General features: G+C 41.7%; 1 protein-coding gene across 1 annotated transcript in view; it reads right to left on the reverse strand.

The window, feature by feature from the left end:
• The window catches only part of LOC107592968 (nuclear pore complex protein Nup153-like), an 11715-nt gene extending 155 nt beyond the window's left edge, over positions 1-11560 (reverse strand). Inside the window, exons 1-20 of the mRNA XM_016282555.1 lie at positions 11423-11560; positions 10836-11049; positions 9663-9947; positions 9399-9532; positions 7983-8111; positions 7755-7871; positions 7507-7551; positions 7346-7399; positions 5265-5405; positions 3686-3738; positions 3442-3562; positions 3210-3359; positions 2977-3075; positions 2816-2897; positions 2638-2736; positions 1971-2552; positions 1672-1869; positions 669-1565; positions 238-585; positions 1-138 (exon numbers count right to left, since the gene is read on the reverse strand). The exon at positions 1-138 is cut by the window's left edge and continues 155 nt beyond it. Of these exons, the coding sequence (XP_016138041.1) occupies positions 1-138; positions 238-585; positions 669-1565; positions 1672-1869; positions 1971-2552; positions 2638-2736; positions 2816-2897; positions 2977-3075; positions 3210-3359; positions 3442-3562; positions 3686-3738; positions 5265-5405; positions 7346-7399; positions 7507-7551; positions 7755-7871; positions 7983-8111; positions 9399-9532; positions 9663-9947; positions 10836-11049; positions 11423-11560 (4024 nt within the window). The remainder of the gene's footprint in view (positions 139-237; positions 586-668; positions 1566-1671; positions 1870-1970; positions 2553-2637; positions 2737-2815; positions 2898-2976; positions 3076-3209; positions 3360-3441; positions 3563-3685; positions 3739-5264; positions 5406-7345; positions 7400-7506; positions 7552-7754; positions 7872-7982; positions 8112-9398; positions 9533-9662; positions 9948-10835; positions 11050-11422) is intronic.
• Positions 11561-12408: the final 848 nt, after the last annotated feature.

Here is a 12408-nt window from a genome sequence, read left to right on the forward strand (position 1 = left end):
ATGAAGGTGCCGCTGACCCAAATGCAGGAGCACTGGGTTGAGACGCGCTTTGACCAAAGATGGGGGTCTGTCCAGATCCAAAGCCAGATGAAGGTGTGGCAGAACTGAAGACAAATGGGGAAGGGTTGCCAGGTGGAGCTGCAAGAGATCAGTGAAATTAGACACATTTGTACACAATGACATACAAAATATCAAAAGCACACAAGACAACAATGGGATATTTGGTGGCAAACTAACCGGAAGAGGCTGGGGTCGAGGACGCAGCAGCACCAAAAGTGAACGCAGGGGAGGATGAATTTGTGCCCGAGCCAAATTGGAAGGGTTGTGCTGGGGCAGGTGCAGCAGAAGGTGCCGCAGGAGGTTTCGGCTGGCTGTCCTGCGGCTGCTGTCCAAACATTAAAGTCTTTTCCATGGTATGTTCAGTGGAGGTACTCTGGCCAAATACAAAGGTACTTGAGGGAGCAGGTGTGGGAACCAGGGAAGAGGTAGTGGGAGTGCCGAAAAGGCTGGGGGTGGAGCTGGAGGAAGCTGGGGTGCTTGAAGAGTTGGCCATGAAGCCAAAAGTGGGCTTTAGAGTAGATGTGTCTGAAAAGCAGTCATACAGTCAAACTGAGGTACTACTACAACATGGTATAACTAAAGCCATAAGGAAATTAGAAAAGACTCACCTGTCATGCTCTGTCCAAAACTAAATGACGGTTTTGGGGGTTCTGCTGACTCTGCAGGTTTCCCAAATGTAAGTGTAGGATTGGGGAAATCTTTTGGAGGGTCCGGCTCGCCGAAAGAAAAGCTCAAGGTTGGTGCTGGCTTGTCAGCTTCCTTGGAAGCACCAAATAAGACCGCACCGGAGGGTGTGGAGGTGTCCTTTTTCTCTTCGGTTTTTCCAAAGGTGAAGGTGGACGTCACTAGCGTTTGCTCTTTCGCTGATGGCTCCCCAAACTTCGATGCAGAAGATTCAGCTACTAAAGACTTGCCAAAAATAGGAATGACATTCGCTGCCGTCGTTGTTGCGGTGGTTGAAACTGTTTCTGAGGGAGCAGGAGCATCATCTTTCTCAGCTTTGGACTGGGGCACAGAGAAACTAAAGGATGAATCTGAGCTTCTTTTCTCACTGGGTTTAGCTCCAAACAAAAATGCTGAACTTTCAGTGCCAGAAGCTTGAGAGCCAAAAGTGATTCCACTATCGCCACCAAATTTAAATCCTGTACTAGAATCCGGAGATTTAGTCTTTTTTTCAAGCAAGTCATCCATGGATCCACCAAATGTAAAGGCCTTTGACACGCTCTCTTTTGTTGCTGTGGATTCTGATGAGGCACTACCAAGTTTGACCCCACCAGAAGCTGCATCCGAGGATAAGCCTCCAAATTTGAAGCCCTCTGATTTTGAGGTTGAGTCGGAGGACCCAAATCCAAATTTAAATCCACCTGTGGTGGAAGTAGTATCTGAGAAAGTGCCTCCAAACTTCAATCCAGCAGAGGTTGAGTCCGTAGAGCCGGTACCAAACTTAAAACCGGATGAACTTGATTCTGTACTGTTGGACTGAATGCCAAAAGATGAACTAAAACCTGAAAAAGAAATGAGAATTCTGGTCATCAGCCTGCTTCTGCTAAACAGTAAGCAGCTGCTTCGAAGTCTCCTGACTTATGGAAATATCATTGCAAGGCACTTTACCTTTGGACTCTATTTTAGCTCCTGGTTTTGCTGACTGGCAGGCCACACACTGCTGGTCCTCTGCCTTATTCTGTACACAGCACACCTCACACTCCCAGCTCCCCTCAGGTTTCTTGAATTTGTCCCCGAATCCTAACAAAGGCGCAGCAGTGCTTGCAGGTGCAGAGACTGGAGTCGAGACCGCTGCAGCTACAGCTCCTGTAATAGACCAAGGAGTAAGACATGAGGTATGCAAATATTTTTTATTTGTGGGCATTCAAATGTTTTAACTCTTAATAACTGCAAAACTAAAACTTTACCAGGTTTAGAGCTCTGACAGGCTACACATTTCACATCCTGTGCCTTGTTTTGAACCATGCATACATCACAATCCCAAGACCCCTCTGGCTTCTTAAATCTGTCCCCAAATCCTAACAGTCCAGTTGCTGAAGAAGCAGTTGTTGTTGCTGTGGTGGTTGTAGAAGAGGTGGCAGAGAGGGTGGACGAGGCCTCAGAAAGAGCTGGTAAAGTCAGGCTGGATTTCACTCCAGTCCCAGGTTTGGCCGTGTCACAAGCAACACATTTAACTACATCCGGTTTGTTCCTGACCAAACATGTGTCACAGTCCCAGCTACCAGCTGGAGGAGCAAATAAGGAGCTGATGCTTGCAGGAGCTTCTGTGGGTTTACTGTCCGATTTAGAGGCAGAGTCTGTGTTGGGTTGCGGTGCAAGACAAGCCATACACATCTTGTCCGAGGACTTGTTTTGCAATAGGCAAGTGCCACAGCTCCATGACCCTGCAGGTGGCCTGAACTTGTCACCAAAACCAGAAAGAGGAGCCGAGGATGTTGATGCAGACGGCAAAGGTTTATAAACTGCGTTCTGAGCAGGGGATGCAAATCCTGAAAATAAGAAAAGGGTAAATGCATGCAAAAAACAATGACCTTCAAAACTTTACATGGAAAAATCAGGAAAAGCCAGTCGTACCAGGTCCCTTAAGTATATCCAATACACTGCCCTGTTTTAAGACCTTGGCAGGTTTGAAGGGTCCTTCAAACTCCTTTTCTTCACTGGCCACTGATTTGACTGCAAAACATACCGAATAGTAGTAAACACTAACTAAACTTCAAATGAAAACACATCTGCTTTGCAAATCAAACCTTACCTGGTGCTACCGTTGGAACAATTTTCCCATTGGAGTAAGAGAGGCCTGTCTTCATAGTAGGCGCACTGAAGGTGAATCCAGACTGCAGGAAAGAATCATTATTATTACATTTCCTTGTTTTGTATTAAACGTAAAAGCGTAAGAGAACAAAGGAGACCTACTGATGGAGAGAAAGATGGAGGACTGGCAGCTGTTGCCTTGACGATAGGTGACGAAAACGTGAAGGGGACAGATGGTGGTGTGGATGGTGCAGCTGGCTCCTGATAAACAAAAAAAAAATGGTGCATTACAAATACTCGTCCACCATAACTGCTATGAACCTCTGTCAGTTTGATAAGCCAAGACTACACCAGACAGAAGGCACAATTCTAAGGGGTCAGAGGAGAGGTAATACCTTATTTGCTGCCAGTACCTCAGAGGCAGTTGCAAATGGATTTGTGCTGGAGGTGAGAGATGAGGAGGGGGGAGGAGAGGAGAAATTAAATGTTGGCAAAGTGAAATTGCTGGGAAGAGAGGCAGGCGGCAGGTCTGGTTCCTCGGCAACCTGAAAGGAACAGTTTACATGAGCATCAAACCATTCCGTTGGACAGCTTCAAAATAAGTTCTACTCTACTCAAGTCTCTGACCTCATCGTCAGGTTTTTTGGATGAAGGTCTGATGGACCTTTCCCTCTTCATTTTGCCCCCTCTTGAACCAGCGCTACTGGCTGCTGGAGTGCTGGACAAGGGGTAGGACAAACTGCTTGTGCTGGGGACAAACAAATTGATGGACTGAGTACATATGCAAGTGAAGCCACTAACAGTTCTCCTTGTCCCATTCAAAAAGAAAAGAGAATTCTAAAACGATCACAACAAATTTATTCACTCTTACCTGGGAGAGGGAGCCTGGGCATGATCTGAAATTGGAGGGGATTGTCTTATCGGCTACAAAAGGCAGAGAAAACAAAACAAGTTAGTTCTCTGGAAGAGCTCAAAACGCAGACGCCATTGCTATAATCCACTTAATTACAGTGCTTGGCGTTTTTGTAGACCGTTTCAGCGTTAGGTGGACAATGTACCTTACTGTTCAAAAGTTTGGGCTGAGTAAGATTTTTTTTTTTTTTAATGTTTTTGAAAGAAGAGTCTTTATGCTCACCAAGGCTGAATTTCTTTTAAACCGTCAAAAAGTGCTTAATGCTTCTATGTAGGGCTGTGACGGTGGCAGATCTTGACCACCGCGGTGGTAATGGACCAACTACCGCCGGTGGCGCGGTGTTGATATATATAATTTTGAAACGCATAATAAATGAGACTCAATCCTCTTAACAAACATGCGTGTTTATTTTAGCACTTCCGTCAGTGAATACACAGCCTGCAAAACACTAAAATAAATATCAAAGAAATAATAGTTAAATAAGAAAGTAGCCTAAATTAGAAAGTTAAATACACCATCTACCGGATGCAAGTGGTGCAGCGCGACACAACACGACAAAATACTAGGCTATTGAACTCATAATAATCAGTGATGCTACACTGGATGCAGCGCGGCACGACATGACAAATCCCCGACAGTAAACTGCTTCGTCCTGTTTATGAGCTACTGACACAGAGTTCAAATGTCCTGTGTAGACAGACTCAACTTGTTGCAACACGGCGGTGTCGCGTCCGGTGTTAGCACGGTTCACTGTTTCGCCGCCAAGCAAGCAGGCACATTAACTCCTCATCTGCACGCGCTCTCTGTGAAATAGGAATCGTTGCCACATTTCTTGTTAACATCTTCCATTTATCGCCATCTCGTTTGTAAACGAGAAAGCCTCACCAAACCTGACCAGCCAGGCATTTGCGATCACAGGAACTTGAAGACACTTGTACAAACGTGGATGGGTGACATGAATGGAGATGGCTCCAGATCGGCGATGTAGTATTTGGTTTCCCAACAAGGTCCATCGCCCAACACAAAATTTATTTATTGAATGCATAAACTGTATTTTCCTGCACGCAAACCTGCCAATCTAAAGGAAATGCTATGTATGGCATTTGAGGTAATTTGTGAATTACCATAGACTTATAGTCTAAATAAAACAATTTGCAACTATTACTGTTATTACACTTGTATACAAAACTTCGTATTATGCTTGCTATAGAGTGCGTGACGTCACGTGCTCTACCGCCGGTGGCAGTAGACAACCGCGGTGACAACCAATCACCATCACACAGCCCTACTTCTCTATTAATTTCTGTAAAAAAAAATAAAATCTACAAAGACCCCCAAAATATATTCAGCTGAATTGCAAGCACTGGCAGTTCCTTCATTTTGTTTGATTTATTTATAAAAATAAATAAAGTAAATACCCACAGACATTTATCCCAACCAATTAAAAGATGTTATCCAAATATACCCCTCATTACAGTTGTTTTATAGTCATATGGTGAATTCTAATGCAGGATGCAGTGATAATGATTGAACTCACAGTGTCCCTGTTGTTTTTCTCCACTCCTCTGTTCACGCCACCTGGGGTAAGTGATGGTCTAAAGGATATTGAACGGTTACCAGACACTGCAGCAGCTGCAGGGACCACCAGCTTTTGCACAGGAGGGACTGACGGCTCCAGCTGTGTATTGAAGGAACAACATTACAAATAGAGCAGACAGTTCCCTACACCACTGCACAAAGGATATTAGGCTATCCATTTTCTGAGATATATATATATATATATATATATATATACACACACACACATATATACACACACACATACATACACAATATAATATGTTCCTGTGGCTCAGTGGTAGAGCATTATATATATACATTTGTAATTACCCATACAGGGATTTTATAATTCTACATCCATATTTTCAAGACCTCAGTACAAGTGGCAATCAACATGAAAAATTAATGGACATCAAAGGCATGAACACACCTGCTATGATTCATCAAGTGTGCTCACTTGAACTGCAAAACAACAATCTCACAGCCCTGGATATTTTGAACTATGGAAATCCGCCACAAATGGTTATTACAGGCTTTAGGTTTCTAGTGTTGGGTGAATAGGCACATTGTTTGGGATTAGTAGCCAGCTGCCACAGTTGTTTACAGTTAAAGACAAGCAGCAGAAGCAAAGTAAAAGTTGTCAATTTCACAAGATCAGGGGTTAAAGCAAAAAAAATTATTTTGACAATTTTTCCTCAGCCAAACCCCATTCCACAGCCATACCTGTCTCACACCCAGTTTAAGAGCTAATTTTTCTCTTGTAATTAGGAGCGCTTGTCCTCCTAATTAAAAAAATGTAGGAGCACCTTCTGATCAATAATAAAATTCTGATCAAAAATGATCCTTCCTAATATGAGGTGACATTTGACTCCTTAAAGTGACATTACCTTTGTAATGGCATCATCTGTCAAATTCAAAACGTTTTTTTTTTATTTCTATTTAAAACAATATAATAAGTAGAATAAGACAATCATATGAAATTAGTATTAATAAAAAAAATAATTTGTACTACAGAAGAACACAAAAGAGGCTTGTAGGTACATTTTCAGACATTTAATGAGGCTCAGAGGTGGCATGAGTGCAGTTAAATTCATACATTCATGTGGAGATTAATGTTTTAAATATCAAATTTTTATTACAGAAATATTAAATGATTTAAATAACTGAAATAATACGCTAACACTGAAACTAAATCGTAACTAATTTTATCACATAATCATTCATTTAATTGATTTGTTCAAACGGCTGATTCATTCAGGAATGAAGAAAGTGACCGTCTTTATGAATGGGTCATGAATCACTGACTCACTAGATTCGTTCAAAAACGCACTTTCATTGAATTAACTAAACACCACTGTGTTTGCTTTTAGAGATATGCAGCGGCTGAGCTGTTACTATATTTGGAACCATTTTCGTTGAAGAAATAGAGCAAAATCAGGCAGTAATTGTTTATTGAACTGTTGTATTAAATCAGTATCACATTTGCAATCTCCCTTAATTAACTATTAAAAGTTGTCAATCTCCTTATCGCGATCTGTGAGCGCACAGAAAATGAGAGCGCGCGAGTGAGTTCTCAAGACTCAAAAGCACGTGCAAATTATACGTTCCGTCATCTGTCATCGTGTTATAAGCGCGGAACCTGCGGGAATGAGTAGAATTGTTATTAACAGCCGCAATCCTGTGTTCAAGAAAAATTCAAGTTCTGCTCTGTGTTCTCTGCTAATAACCCGACTGTGAATGATGCGAGCTGCATCACTATGTTGTCACTGAGAAGCTGCAGCCGTGGCGGGGGGGATTTTTGGGCAGAACAACAACAATGCACTAAATGTTTCTTTTCCCCTCATTTTTTCCAATTGACGGAAATCCATCGTAGACTCGCTGCAATTAACGGAAATCCGTAATAGCGATGGAGAACTTTAATCCCTGCAAGATGTACTAAGGTACAGTAGTAAATTGTTTCTAAGCATGAAAAATATGTATGGATTTCTTTTTCTGCACATCCACGATAGACCCCGTTTTTATCTGACACTTCAAATTCTTAAATAGCTCTAGACTCACCCTTTTCCTCTTTGCCTGGAAATTTGAAACGTCAAGGTCTGTGTGATTCAGTGACTGAAAAAATAAAAAAAGTAAAGTTTAAAGACTGTATGGACTGAAAACTCAATTGAAGTGAATTTCAAAGTGTTGTAAAGTAAAAACTACTATGACAACGTACTTACAGCTGACAGAGGTGATGAAACTGTAGACGGAATTCTTTTTGCATCCTGTAAAGTTACCAAAACATGTTTTTAATGAAATGCTTACTTTTGTTGCTTTTCCCACATCTAAGGGAACTATTTGTATAGCAACCGTTTATTTTACAGAAACATTTGTTCAATTTTAAACTCTTTCTTCTATAGGCTTAGTAACACTGAAATGTTTTATTTGATTTTTACACCATAGCAGATAGCACAGACCGTAAACTCACAGCAAGAGGACTGGACATGCGCTCCAGGGACTGTAGGATGCGTCTCGCTGTGGCACTGGTCACTCCACAGGGTTGAGCTCCAGCTGGCTTTGCCTTTATCTGTCTCCTAACGGGAGGCTGAGCAACCACAGACCAGATTTTAAAATCTTATACGAGTATAAAATTTAATATGAAATAATAGTACTGGCCTATGAAATAAGAGTCAATAATTGGCATGATTGTTCAGACCTGGTAAGGAGTAGCTGGGCGTGAACGAGCTGTTCTCATCGCAGCAGCTCCTCCATATGTGGTCTTCCCTGGGTAGAAGGGTGAATCCCCCAACTGACTGGAGTTTAGCACTGAACTGCTCAACACTGACTATAAGAGAACAAACATGCCTAGCATTAATCTCCATTTCAGTAAAGTGAGCAGTCATTAGTCATCTGACAAGACAACTTGGACATTAAAAGGAACCTTAAAAGAACACTGATTACTCATTGTTCATTTTCCAAATTATACACTACTGTTCAAAAGATTTGTTAAAAAAAAAAAGTATATTTTGCTCATCAAGCCTGCATTTATTTGATTAAAAACAAAGTAAAAGCAGTAACATTGTGAAATATTACATATTAATATAACATTACCAGTTTTCAATGTCACGTGATATGCTGATTTGATATCAAAGATGGAAACGGTAACAGTTGTGCTGCTTAATATTTTTGTTATTTAATTTTAAATAACACTCACGACCAAATTTATTGCATTATAGTATTTTTGTAGTAGTAATTAAAAAATTTAAATAAAATAAATTAATAATAAATCTTACTGACCCAAACGTTTGTATATTAGTAATCAAAGAAGACTGGTGGTGGTGCTTAAGATATTGTTGGCCATTCAGTGTTTCTATAAAAATAAAAAAAGAGGGGAAAAAACCTAACAATAATACTGATAAGATAATAATAAAAATAATACTTCGAATTCTACTAATAACAATATAAAACGCACTAAGGATTAATGAGCTGCTAGGTTCATGAATATTAATCACGTTGCCAGTGTTCACACTAGAGTTTACAGTGCGTCAAAAACAGGTACGCTGCGCATCCATTGAGATGAACTGTACTCTCTCAACTGTTTACATTCACTTTAGACATAACCAACTGTGGGTTTTTTTTATGTAACCTTGTGTGTTTTTGACAGTATTAGCACAATCAAACAAAATCATATCGCACAGAGAAGGACAACAATATAGGCCTATTGCCATATCGATATTTTGTCCCACCCCTATATAAAAAGTTCAGTCCATGTTGTCCTCTCACATAAAAATTCACTAACATTTGTTTAGAACGCTTTTGGACTGTTATCACTTGTAAATGGTGATTGATCTGGGCATCTCTCCATTTTTTTTTTTAAAAACAACAAAAAAAAACTCACAGATCCCTTGATGGAGAGTGAAACTCTGAAGCGCTCAGTCTGAGAGTGTGTTGGGCGAGTAAAAATATATCTGTGCTTAAATTATACTTAGCCTCCAACTCACACACTGGCGAGTAAAATCTAAGAATTTATTAGCCAATGGCTAATGTTAGACATAATTTAGTCACTCAGAGTGAAGGTTTAGTCACATATGCGAGTGATTTACTCGCATTGTAGAGGATTGGACCTACTTACTGATGAGGAAGTGCCAAAAACTGACAGGTTGAAGGCTGGTTTTTTCAGCCCAGAGTGGGCTGTCTGCGATCCAGTGTGGGTGCGTTCTGTCTCTGGAGACCAGAGGAGCGGCATAGTCTTCGATATGGGCACATCTGGAAGAAGATTAAGCTCTGTGCTTAGTTCTATCTATACCTAGTTTAAGACTCCAATGAAACTTGACAATTCAAATGCCTAGCAACAAAACTTGTCTATTGGTTTCTGCTCAGAAATGTGGTTGCTCACCTTTATCAGACGCACGTGACGAAAAGCCACTGGTAGTCGAGATATTGTCATCCTCATGCTGAGAACTGGAGTCCTTAATCTCTTTCACCAGGGAGAAGTTGGAGGTTACAGCGAAAGGGCTCCCTGAGAAGGGTGCTGTGGACGTGGAGGGCTGGGAGAAGAGGGAGCTTGTGCCACCTAATGCAGGGGAACCATCCAGGGAGGGGAAGTGCAGGTGGGTCCGATTGAGCGGAGGTCTCGAAAGAGCTTCCTGGAAGTTCAGTGACGCTCTACTTGTAGATGGTTCTAAAAAAGGAATTCAGCATTTCAAGTCAAGAATGCAAGCAGCGTTTAAAATAGCCACCTACACAGTTCTCTAGGTTTTGGAAACTCATCTACTCCTTGGATGGTCTGAAGGCGAGCACATTTTCAGCAAATTTTAATTTTTGTGTGAACCATGCCTTTCAGCAACAAGACTAACACTTTTACATCAACTTTTTCTGCCTCAACCAGTTGCTCATTCCAATGATAAATCAAAAGGTAATTCTTTGTTTTATTTTTAATCCTAAACCTTTTGGATTTGAACAGCTGATACAAATGTTAAGAGCTTCAAGGTAGAGACCTGCGCAGCACGGATTTTTCAGTCCCGCTCCTGCAAGATTCTGTCCCGTGCCCGCAGAAATATATCTTATCTTGTCCCGCTCCAACTGATTGGCCATTGCATTCCATAAATCAACAGTTGAGTCTGTGATTGGCTACATTGCGCAACCCTTTAAACACGTGTTATAAATAGAAACTATACCTAGCTTACGCATGTCAATCATTTTAATGTTAATATTAGTTGTTCTTTTTGCTTTTGTACACAAGATAAATAATTTATATGTTTTAGACACTTTATGTTTACATTATTTCTATTTTGCAGGAGTCCCACGAATCAGTTTATTCTCCTGCATCCCACACACACACGATTCTCTTCCCGCCCGCGTCCATCAAGAGTTGTCCCGCACCGCACCCTGTTGCGTTGGATCCCGCGATACTCCCATGGGAGTGCAGGTCTCTACTTTAAGGATTAGTTCACTACCAGAGTTAAATTTTCCTGACAATATACTCACCCACATGTCATCCAAGAAGTTCATGTCTTTCTTTGGTCGTAACACCTGTGCATATCTGCCAGACAGCACCTACTCATCATACCTGTGTTACTTGTGCTCGGCTCTGGAGAGTCTCGTCCATCTGGGAGCGGGGTGACTTCGTCACTGCCATTAGGGGGAGGAGCCACGTTGTTCCGGTCCACCCCGACTGCACCTGTATCACCCTCTGGAACGTCTCCATTTTTGAAGTATTTCTGCAGCCAGGAGGGGACTATGCTCTTCACTGTATCTGTCACTCGACTGATAAGGCCAGGCTGCTGCAGGAGCCAAAGGGACAAAATTAGCATATCCAGCAGCAACAAAAGACCAAGAGCAATACCTTAAATCTCATTAATAAAAACAAATCCATTACTAAGGCAATTAAACTGTTGTTTCTGGCAAAAATACAAATCCATAATCTATAATAATGCTCAATCCCCTATAATTAGGGGTGGATTTCACAGGGAACCTCACGATACCGATAATATCACGATACAGCAATTCTGAGATAATCAATATATATTGCTAGACAATCCTATAATGATACATAACGATATCGGTCTATGAAAACAAAATGCCTATGAAACACAGTTCTCTAGGTTTTGGAAAAACACCTGTGCATATCTGCCAGACAGCACCTACTCATCATACCTGTGTTACTTGTGCTCGGCTCTGGAGAGTCTCGTCCATCTGGGAGCGGGGTAACTTCGTCACTGCCATTAGGGGGAGGAGCCACGTTGTTCCGGTCCACCCCGACTGCACCTGTATCACCCTCTGGAACGTCTCCATTTTTGAAGTATTTCTGCAGCCAGGAGGGGACTATGCTCTTCACTGTATCTGTCACTCGACTGATAAGGCCAGGCTGCTGCAGGAGCCAAAGGGACAAAATTAGCATATCCAGCAGCAACAAAAGACCAAGAGCAATACCTTAAATCTCATTAATAAAAACAAATCCATTACTAAGGCAATTAAACTGTTGTTTCTGGCAAAAATACAAATCCATAATCTATAATAATGCTCCATCCCCTATAATTAGGGGTGGATTTCACAGGGAACCTCACGATACCGATAATATCACGATACAGCAATTCTGAGCATCTTTAACTTTGATTCATTAGTTGCCATACTGACGAATCAGTGTGGCCCCCAAGGCTAGAGAGGGTCTGGATTTGAGAGCTTCAGTTGTCATCTAAAAGGGGCCCTGGGGACCAAATCACTGTGCAAGCACTACAGGCTTATTGTTCTCTAACTGAGCTCCAGGGTTTGGACACAGCAACACCACAGATCAGCTCTTTGGCTGGACACAGTAAGCATGTGACCCTCAGACAGGTGGGAAAGCTAAATAGTCCATTTGGCCTCAGCAGAAGAGCTGGGAGACATTGCGCAATCAAAATGGAAGGCCTTTAATGCTTATAGACACTTGTGATTTAAATACAGGCCAGAGCAAGAGCGTAATTCATCTTCCTGCCTTACTCTGAAATCAAGAAGACTGCATAAAGTATAAACAACATGAACATGCTGCACGCACTCGGCATACGAATCCAGCTGTGTTCACGGCTGGGGCCTCATGCATGAGCTCAGGGTTGCAACATAAGTCACTTCCTGTCAACAGTGCACACATGGCGCCACCCAAAGTC

The sequence above is a fragment of the Sinocyclocheilus grahami genome, unplaced genomic scaffold, assembly GCF_001515645.1.
Source record: "Sinocyclocheilus grahami isolate Dianchi unplaced genomic scaffold, SAMN03320097.WGS_v1.1 scaffold161.1, whole genome shotgun sequence".
NCBI classification, from domain to species: domain Eukaryota; kingdom Metazoa; phylum Chordata; class Actinopteri; order Cypriniformes; family Cyprinidae; genus Sinocyclocheilus; species Sinocyclocheilus grahami.